The sequence below is a fragment of the Alligator sinensis genome, unplaced genomic scaffold, assembly GCF_000455745.1.
Source record: "Alligator sinensis unplaced genomic scaffold, ASM45574v1 scaffold850_1, whole genome shotgun sequence".
Taxonomy (NCBI): domain Eukaryota; kingdom Metazoa; phylum Chordata; order Crocodylia; family Alligatoridae; genus Alligator; species Alligator sinensis.
The window spans coordinates 735101-745137 of NW_005842742.1; the positions used below are offsets into that span (position 1 = coordinate 735101).

General features: G+C 59.7%; 2 protein-coding genes across 2 annotated transcripts; both read left to right on the forward strand.

The window, feature by feature from the left end:
• Positions 1-1238: 1238 nt before the first annotated feature.
• LOC102377845 (free fatty acid receptor 2-like) lies at positions 1239-3332 on the forward strand. Its single transcript, XM_006034511.3, has 2 exons — positions 1239-1353; positions 2353-3332. Exons 1-2 carry the CDS (start codon positions 1239-1241, stop codon positions 3330-3332), a joined length of 1095 nt encoding a protein of 364 aa, XP_006034573.3.
• A 3546-nt stretch (positions 3333-6878) lies between these two features.
• Positions 6879-7847, forward strand: LOC102378088 (free fatty acid receptor 2-like). Its single transcript, XM_006034512.1, has one exon. The coding sequence runs from the start codon at positions 6879-6881 to the stop codon at positions 7845-7847; it is 969 nt and encodes a 322-aa protein (XP_006034574.1).
• Positions 7848-10037: the final 2190 nt, after the last annotated feature.

Sequence of the window (10037 nt, forward strand, 5' to 3'; positions counted from 1 at the left end):
GAGCTGGGCAGGCATCTGGGCTCCCAGAACCACCTGCTCTCACCCTCGCTGACCCCCAATGCCCAGAGAACCAAGGTGTCCCAGCTCCCAGGACCCCTTGCTCTCACCTCTGGGACACCCCCCTCCCCCGCTTTTGTCCTAGAGAAACCAGGCGTCCAGGCTCCAGGGCCTCCCAACTCACACCTGTGCCACCCCAGAGCCAGCCGCATCCTAGGGCTTCTTATATCCAGGGGTGGGGAGTAGGGTCTTGTTGGAGAAGGGATACTGGGAACCCAAACGCCTGGGTTCTCTGAAGCTCTGGGAGGGCAGTGGGATCTAGTTGGGGGGGCTGGGAGCCCAGATGCCTGGGTTCCTGTCAGCTTTGAGGACGCTTCCACGTCCCTGATCCAGTCTACAAGGGACAACCCAACCCTGCCTTTTTTGGGCTGGAACCCAGGCATCCAGGTACCTGGGCATGGTGCCCAGCCCTGGGCCTGCCTCGTGATGCCGGGCACTGATGAGAAAGGAGGAAGCGCGGGCGCGGGCGCGGACGTGACCTGGGTGCACGCACGTCACTTGCTCCGGCCTTCTTGGAACCTGCCACAAAAGGGCCCAGATGTCCCAACCTCACCCGGACGCCTGGGTTCTCTGACTCGGGGAGGGGAGGGGAGGGGCAGGGATGGCACACGCCACAACCGCAGGGGAAGTGGAGGAAACCCAGGCATCCAGGCTCCCGTCTCACCCCCCTGAGCGGACGCTCCCAGGCCCCACTTCCCTCCCATAGCTGTGATAGACCCCAAGCGTCCAGGCTCCCAGTCCCCCTGCTGACCCCCCGACCCCAGTTTCCTGCCCAGACCCGGGAGAGAACCCAGGCATCTGGGCCCCCAGCCCCCCACTCTGACCCCCAGCCCCTGAACCAGACCTGGGAGAGAACCCAGGCATCCGGGCCCCCAGCCCCTTTCCCAGAACCGGGAGAGAACCCAGATGTCCAGGCCCCCAGCCCTATTCTCAGACCTAAAAAAGAACCCAGGCATCCAAACCCCCAGCCCCCTTCCCAGACTGGGAGAGCACCCAGGCGTCCGGGCCCCTTACCTCCCCTCTCTCAGAGGCTGGGGATAACCCCAGGAGTCCTGGGCCCCTTTCGGGGTGACTGAGTCCATGCCCCCCCGGGGGGTTTCTTGGTAGCAGCAGGGGAGGGGAGGGGGTGGGGGCTGACTATATCTCCCCCCTCAGCTTCCTCCCAGGCCCCAGTCTGGCCTATGCCCACATCCTCTGCGGTCGCCACCTCCCTGGCCAGTCAGCTGGTAGATCCTGAACGGACTGCTGGGTTCTTCCCTCTCAGTGAGATGCAGCCTACAGACTCAGCCAGAGCTGGTGAGTAGGGTTCCTGAGGCTGGGACAGGGCTGGGGGGGGACCCAGACACCTGGGTTCTCTCCCAGGCAGTGGGGTCTGGGGAGGGGTGAGAGCAAGGCGGGGGTCTAGGAGCCCAGATGCCTGGGTTCCCTCCCCAGCTCTGGGAGGGAGTAAAAGGGGAAGCTGGTTGTCAGGACTCCAGGCTTCAGTGTGGGGTGGCAGGTTACAGATTGGGAGCCCAGATGCCTGGGGTCCATCCAGCACAGCAGGATGGGAGGGGGATTGGGGGCTCCGAGTGGGGCACTAGACACCCGGACACCTGGGTTCTCCCGTTCTGGGAGCTGAGCAGGTGCTGGCTGCTGGGCGCCTGGGCCCCCTGGGCCACAGGGCTGGGTGGGTGGGGGCTTCAGCATCCCATACTGGTGGGGCAGAGTGTCACCCCCAGGGCTGTTGGGGGGCATGGGGGCAGATGTTGTGGGGTGCTGCCCCCCTGCACTGTAGGGGCAGGAAGTGAGGAGGAGGAAGGCAAGGCGGTGACGCAGGGCAGGGTGTTGTAATCCCCTGCCCTCACCTCGCAGGGAACCAAAGCGTCCAGGCCCCCAGCTCTCCCTGGGTACATGTACCAGCCCCCACTCCCCTCCCAGAACTGGGGAGAACCCAGGCCCATGGCTCTAAACAATCTGCTACAGGTGGGAGCCTGGATGCCTGGGTCCTCTCCAGCTCTGGAAGGGGCGTGAGACCTGATGGGTCACAGCAGGGTGAGGGCACCAGAAGCACGGACACCTGGGTTTCTTCCACACTCTGCAAGGCAGAGCTATCTGACCCCTAACAGCCTGGATGCCTAGGTTCATGGCCTGGATGCCTGGATTCTTGCCTAGCTCCAGGAATAGAGATAACTATTGCCATAGAACCAGTAGAATTGGGAGCCCAGATGCCTGGTTTCTCCAGGAGGGGTGTGGGGCCTCTGGACGCCACCTGCCCAAATACCTGGCCCCCTAATACTCTCCCCCACCCTACAGAGGCTGTTGCGGATCCTGGTGCCCCCATCATTGGCCTGGTCCTGGCCATCTACATCATCACCTTCATCACAGGGCTGCCCACCAACCTCCTGGCCCTGGTGACCTTCGTGCGCCAGGTCCGGCACCGGCCCAACCCTGGCGCCGTGCTGTTGCTCAGCCTCACCGTGTCTGACCTCCTCCTCCTCCTCTTCCTGCCCTTCAAGATGGCTGAGGCAGGAACCAACATGACCTGGCAGCTGCCTGTCATTCTGTGCCCCATCACCAACTACTGCTACTACACCTGCATCTACGTCAGCACCCTCTTCCTCACAGCGCTGGGGGTGGACCGCTACCTCAGCGTGGCCTTCCCGGTGCAGTACAAGCTGCGGCGGCGGCCGGCCTATGCCATGGCAGCCAGCGTGGCCTTCTGGGTGTTGGCCTGTGCCCACTGCAGCGTCGTCTTCATTGGAACCTACTACAGGAAGCATGGGCTGAGCCAGAAGTGCTATGATAACTTCTCCTCAGACCAGCTCCATGTGGTGCTGCCCTTCCGCCTGGAGCTCTCCCTTGTTCTCTTCTGGCTCCCAGCCACCATCACCATCTTCTGCTATGTCAACTTCGTGCGGATCCTCCTGGCGCTGCCCAACATCCCGCGGCGGAGGAAGCACCGGGCTGTGGGGCTAGCTGTGGCCACCTTGGCCAACTTTGTCATCTGCTTCGCGCCCTACAACATCTCCCACGTGGTGGGATTTGTGGAGAAGCGGAGCCCCCCATGGCGGATCTATGCCCTGCTCCTCAGCACCTTCAATGCCTCCCTGGACCCTGTCGTCTTCTACTTTTCCTCCAATGCTGTCCGCAAGGCCTTCGTCACGTGCCTCACCAGTGTGGCAGGCCGGGTGCGGGGGGCCGGGCCACAGGGGCCCTGCCTGGTCACCAGCCGGGAGCAGGGAGAGGACACGCGGACAGGGAGTGGGGACGAGCTGGAGGGGTCATCTGGGTGAGGCGGAGCCTGACTCTAGATGAGAAGCTGGCCTCCTGTGTGGGCTGCCCTGGGGAGCTGGAGGAAGCTGGGGGGCTGCAGGCTCCAGGTGTCCTTCTCTTAGGTGCTGTTGTATTGGTGGGAGGGTCGGGGTTGGTGCCTACCTTCTGCTTCCAAGATGGCAGACAACTCCTACAAGGCTTTGGTCTACTCTTGCTTCCAAGATGGTGGGCAACTCCCACAAGGCTTTGGCCTACTCTTGCTTTCAAGTTGGTGGTGTACTCCCACAAGGCTTCAGCCTACTCCTGCCCCCAAGATGGAAGCTGATTCCTATGAGACTTTAGCCTAATCTTGCTTCCAAGGTGGCAGACAACTCCCACAAAGCTTCCGCTTACTTCTTCCAAGATGGTAGCCAACTCCTACAAGGCTTCAGCCTGCTCCCACTTCCAATATGACTCCTGACTCTCACCAGGCTCTGGTCTACTCCTTCTTCCAACCTGGCAAACACCTCCTACAAGGCTCTAGCCTACTGCTGCTTCCCAGATGGCAGCCAACTCCCACAAGCCTTTGGCCTACTCCTGTTCCCAAGATAGCGGCCAATTCCCATAAGACTTTGGCCTACTCCTGCTTCCAACCTGGCACCCAACTCCTACAAGGCTCCAGCCTACTCGTCTTCCCAAGACAGCATCCGCCTCCCAAAAGGCTCCAGCCTGCTCCATGATGCTAAGCAAAGCCATTGGCTCCTGCAGGCTTTGGCCCACTGAGCCCAACCCGTCTCCTGCCTTGAGATTAAAAATGGCTCAACCCCAGCCTAATAACCCTCCTTACTGCTCCTGGACTTCCCATCTCCCTCCATGACTCCTCCAACCCCACCCTCTGCTCCAATGGAGGATGGGAAACCAGCAGGGACAGTGGAGAAGCCAGCCATGGGCTGGTGAAACGGGGGCCAGATTCTGGGAATGGGAGGAAGTCTGGGGGGATGGGTAGGAGCCCAGACATCTGGGTTCTTTTCCTGGGAACAGACGGGACCCTGTTCCCTGGGGTGGGGGCAGGGTACTGGGCTAATTTCAGTGGGGCCTAGAAAAATGGCTGCCGGGCCCTGTGCTCTAATAGGGAACTACCAGCTCTTTCGCGGTGCCTGACACCCTCCGGTGGCGATGGTGGGAGTCACAGGCGGGGGAAAGCAGCAATACATGAGGATTTATTTATTAAACTGGGTTTTGTAAGATATTTTTTTAGGATTACTCAGGGCCGAGAGGAGGAGGGAGCGGGAAGCCCAGATGCCTGGGTCCGTCCGTGGCTCTGGGAGAGGGCAGGGGGGCAGGCAGCCAGACCACCTGGATTCTGGGGTATACTGGGAAAGTGAGTGTGGATTGCGGGGGTTACGGCAGGGGGTGGAGCCAGAGCCGGGATGCCTGAGTTCTCTCCTGCTCTTGGGACTTAGCCTTGGTGACCCAATTGGATGGATTCCAGGTTCCGCCCACTGGGGACTGGGCCCCTGGGCTATTTTTAGCTGTCTGCACAGAGACACTGCCCCACCCCCGCACTGGCCCCCCCAGCTGCTGTCAGGGCCCACTGGGAGCCCAGGTCAAGGAGACATTTGAAGAGCTGAGGATGGACCCAGGTGTCTGAGCTCCCAGCCCCACCTATTCTAACCCATCAAACCCCATTCCCCTCCCAGAGCTGGAGAGAACCCAGGCATCCGGACTCTCAGCCCCCACTGCTCTCTCCCCCCAGTCCCAGTCCCAGTCCCAGTCCCAGTCCCCACTCCCCTCCCACAACTGGAGAGAACCCAGACATCCAGGCCCCTGTCCTAGACCTGCAGAGAATGCAGACCCCACTTGCTCTGACCCTCCACCTCCTCTCCCCTGCCAGAGCTGGGGAGAGCCAAGGTGTCCAGGTCTACCAGTTCCCCCGCTCTCACTCCCCAGCTCCCACTCCCCTCCCAGAACTGGAGAGAACCCAGGCGTCCGGCTCCCAGCCCTCTGCAGCTCTGCCCCCCCTGGACCCCGCTCCCCTCCCGTCCTGCAGCCTGCGGTGGGGGAGGAATTTCCTCCCAGGGGAGGGGACACTATTTAATTGGTTGTTGTCTCCTGAAAGCCTCATTCCCCCACGTGATCCGAGCTGTCTCTGTCACGTCCTGGACTCCTGGGTTCCCTGGAGCCACTGCAGGCAGCAGAGAGCAGGTGGGGACTGGAGAGGGCTATGAAATTGAGGATGGGTGTGGAGAGCATGGACGCCTGGGTTCTCTCCAGCTCTGGGAGGGGAGTGGGGGTTAGGGCAGGGCTCAGGCAGCCTGGATGCCTGGGTCCTCTCCAGCTCTGGGAGGGGAGTGGGTCTGGGGGGGTTAGATCTGGGAGTCTGGGCACCTGGGTTCTCTCTGGCTCTGGGAGGGCAGGGGGGACTGGAGGTTACAGCTAGGGAGCTGGGAACTGTCCACAACTGTCTACCTCTGCCCCTGCTCCCCAGGGGAGTTAGGCTGTGGCCAGCTGCCCGGGTTCTCTCCTTGCCCCCAGCTCTATGCAAATCTCCTTTGTGCTGCAGGTAACTGGCAAATCCAGGAAACAAAACGGTGACAGGAGCTCAGTGGACAGGGCGGGGCGGTGTTGGGGGGGGCGGGAGCGGGAAACCGGACGCCTGGGTTCTCTCCAGCTCAGGGAAAGGGTGGTTGGGGGGGGAGGTGAAAGCAGGAGGGGCTGGGAGCCCAAACACTTGGATTCCACTCCAGCTCTGGGGACGGACTGGATTCTGATGGGTCAGGACGGGGGGGCTGGGAGCCTGGACGCCTGGGTCCCACCCCAGCTCTAGAAGAGGTTGGGGAGGTAGCTTGGGGGGAGAAGGGCAGATACCTGGGTCCTCCCCAGCACTGGGAGGGAAGTGGGGTTTGATGGGTTAAAGTAAAGGGGGGCTGGATCCTCCCCAGCTCTGGGAGGGGACCAGGGGCAGGTGGCTCCCTGAGGGTCCTGGAGCTGGGGGCTGTAAGGCCCCGATTCTGGCATCTGGGTGCCCTCCCCGCACAGTCATGGGAACCCACATCAGAGCCACCCATCTGGGCCATGGAGGGGGAAGTGGTTTTACCAGGTCCGGAAGCACACGAGACTGCTTCTGCGGAAAGAAACCAGGCGTCTGAGCTCCTCCATCCCACCCAGGCTCTAACCACTACATAACTCTCCTGTCCCATTGATTGGAAGGGAACCCAGGTGTCCAGGCTCCCAGCCCCACCTTTGCTAACCCCCCAGACACAGACCTTCACCACCCCACTGCCTCTGGCACGGGGCAAATGGGAAGCAGGTGTAAATCAATCATACGGCACTGGGTAAAAACCCACTGTCAGGCAGGCAGGGCTGGCAGCCTGGACACCTAAGTTCTCCCCTAGGAAAAGAGTGGGAGCATCAGAGCCTGGTGTGCTGGGAGCCCGGACACATGGGTTCTCCTCTAGGAAAGATAGGGGTGATGGTCAGGGAGCCCAGATGCCTGGGTCCTATCGAGCTGCAGTAGGCGATGTGGGTCAGGCTGAGAGACTGGGCTTTGGGTCCCCTTACCGCTTACCTGCTCCTTCCCGCAGGCGATGGCCTTCCATGACAAGTCACTGATCCTCTTTGTCTACATCTTCACCTTCATCACGGGACTGCCTGCCAACCTCTTCGCCTTTGCCACCTTCGTGCGCCAAGTCCAGCGCCGGCCCAGCCCTGTGGCCGTGCTGCTGCTCAACCTCACCGTGTCCGACCTCCTCCTCCTCATCTTCCTCCCCTTCAAGATGGCTGAGGCGGCTGCCGATATGACTTGGCCACTGCCAGCTTTCCTCTGTGCCCTGACCAACTACTGCTACTACAGCAGCATCTACCTCAGCACCTTCCTCCTTATGGCTGTCAGTGTGGAGCGCTACTTAGGCGTAGCCTTCCCGGTGCAGTACAAGCTGCGGCGGCGACCAGCCTACGCCGTGGCAGCCAGTGCAGCCTTCTGGGTGCTGGCCTGCTCCCACTGCAGCATTGTCTTCATCTCCGAGGCCCAGGCACCCAGCGCTAATGCCACCAACATCTCCCAGTGCTACAATGACTTCTCGGTAGACCAGCTGCGGGTGGTGCTGCCTGTCCGCCTGGAGCTCTTCCTCTTCCTCTTCTGCCTCCCGTTTGCCATCACTGTCTTCTGCTACGTCAACTTTGTGCGGATCCTCCTGGCCCTGCCCAACATCCCGCGGCGGAAGAAGTGCCGGGCAGTGGGGTTAGCCTTGGCCACCTTGGCCAACTTCATGGTGTGCTTCGCCCCCTACAACATCTCCCATGTGGTGGGATTTGTGAATAACGAGAGCCCTCCGTGGCGTATTTATGCCCTGCTCCTCAGCACTTTCAATGCCTCCCTGGACCCTATCATCTTCTATTTCTCCTCCTCTGCCGTCCAGAAGGCCCTGGTGGGGTCGTGGCTGGTGCTGAGGAACCGGCTGTATGCTGCAGTGCCCCGCTGCTACTGCCTGCGTGGAGGCAGGGAGGACCAGGCGGGCAACGGGGATGAGGTTGAGGCCGAGGGGTCATCCACCTGAGCCACCCTCCATGGCCATGAAAAAGGGGCGGATGGTCGTCGGGGCAGAATTTGGAGGCCCAAAGGGGTTGTGTGGGCCGTGACTGCCACTAGGCTGCAGCCTAATGCTGCTTCTGAGGAGGTACCGACCTCCATGAGCCTCCGGCTTACTTTGGCTAATGACTCTGGGCCCAAATTAAAACCATAGAATCACAGAGAAATAAGACATGAAGGACCAGGGGGTCACATCTAGACCAACCCACTGCTCCAAGCAGGACCAGCCCCAGCTTCATCATCCCAGCTAAGGCTTATTCTACCTGGGTTTTCAAAACCTCAAGGATGGAGACTCCATCACCTCTCTGGGTAGCCTGTTGCAGTGCTTTACCACCCTCCTAGCGAAAAGGTTTTTCCTAATATCCAGCCTCAATTTCCCTTGCTGCAACTGGAGCCCATTGCTCCTTGTTCTGTCATCTGCCCCCACTGAGAACAGCCCAGCTCATCCTCTTTGGATCTACACTGCAGGGAGTTGAAGGCTGCTGTTCAGTCCCCGCCCCCCAGTCTTCTCTTCCGCAGACTCAATAAGCCCAGTTCCCACAGACTCTCCTCATCTGTCCTGAATCCTCTTTGTTGCCTTCTGCTGAACTCTCTTCAATCCTTTCTGTACTGGAGGGTCCAAAACTGGACACAGGTCTCCAGATGTGGCCTCCCCAGTGCTGAAGAGGGGAATAATCACTTCCCTTGACCTGTTGGTTCTGACTCAGCTTCTTGTCCCCTGTCACCACCAGGTCCTTCTTTGCAGACCTGCTGCCAAGCCAGTCAGCCCCCAGCCTGTACCGGTGCATGGGATTGTTCCATCCTAAGTGCAGGACTTTGCATGTGTCCTTGTTGAACCTCATGTGATTCTTTTGGCTCAATCCTCCATTTTGTCAAGGTCACTCTGAATCCTAGCCCCACCCTCCAGCATATCCGCTACTCCCCCCAGGTTGGTGTTGTCTGCAAACTTGCTGAGGGTGCACTCTGCCATCTTCCAGGTCATGGATGAAATATTGACCAAAACCAGCCCCAGGACCAACCCCTGGGGCACTTCACCGGCCACCAACTAGACACCAAGCCATTGATTACTACCCTCTGAGCCCGACGCTCCAGCCAGTTTTCTATCCTCCAGTCCATTCATCCGACCTGGACTTCCTTAGATTGATTGCGAGAATGTTGCAGGAGACCATATCAAAAGCCTTGCTAACATCAAGGTATACCACATCCACCGGTCTCCCTGCATCTGCAGAGCCAGAGGATCTGCTCCATGACTTTTCCACAGGCTGAGGTGAGGCTGTAGTTCCCTGGATCCTCCTTCTTCCTTTTCTTAAATATGGACAATAGATTTGCCCTTTTCCAGTCATCCAGGACCTCTTCTCATCTCCATGAGTTTACAAAGATGAGGCCAGCAGCTCTGCAGTCACATCAGCCAACTCCCTCAGCACCCTCAGGTGAATCCCATCTGGCCCCATCGGTTTGTACACGTCCAGCTTTTCTAAATAGTCCCTAACTTGTTTTTTTACCCTGAGGGCTGCTCCCCTCCTCCCCAAATAGTGCTGCCCAGTGCAGCCTTCAGGTACTTGCCCTTGCTTGCAAAGACTGAGGTGAAAAAGGCTCTGGACGACTGTGGTTAACAACTTTAGGTCCGCTGCTCCAATGCTCCGGCCTAACTTGGCTAACGAGCCTGGGCCCAACTCCCCCAAAGGCTCCAGCATGCTGCAGCTAATGAGACTGGGCTCCATTTCCTCCAGGCCCCCACTTCGTTCATTGGCCCAACTCCACACAGGCTCCAGCCCACTTCAAAGACAACTCCAGGCCCAACTCCAACAAGGCTCTGGCCTGTTGTACTGCTTCTACAGAGAGGCATCAACTTCTGTGAGGCTTTGGCCTACTTCGGCTTCTGAGCTGGCCGGCTGTCCTGCTCTGCCTTCAGACCTGGGGTCCTGGCTCACTTCAGCTTGTAAACTGGTCCCGCTACTCCCACAAGGCTTCGGCCTACTTCAGCTAAGAACTCCAGACCCAACTCCGACAAGGCTTTGGCTCAGTGGCGTACCATGGGTCTCTGGCGCCTGGGGACCAATGCTTGCATTTGTGCCTCCCCTCAACTCAGGGATGATCCAAGCAGTGTGCAAAGCTCCCTCTCCCACCCATGCACTTCTGCAGGGAAACTGAGATGCAC

Bases quoted from the DNA above. Each gene is read 5' to 3' on its own strand.
- LOC102377845 (XM_006034511.3), top strand. From the start codon at position 1,239: ATGCCCACATCCTCTGCGGTCGCCACCTCCCTGGCCAGTCAGCTGGTA. The intron at 1,354-2,352 runs GTGAGTAGGGTT...CCCACCCTACAG, and splicing joins TACAGACTCAGCCAGAGCTG to AGGCTGTTGCGGATCCTGGT.
- LOC102378088 (XM_006034512.1), top strand. From the start codon at position 6,879: ATGGCCTTCCATGACAAGTCACTGATCCTCTTTGTCTACATCTTCACC.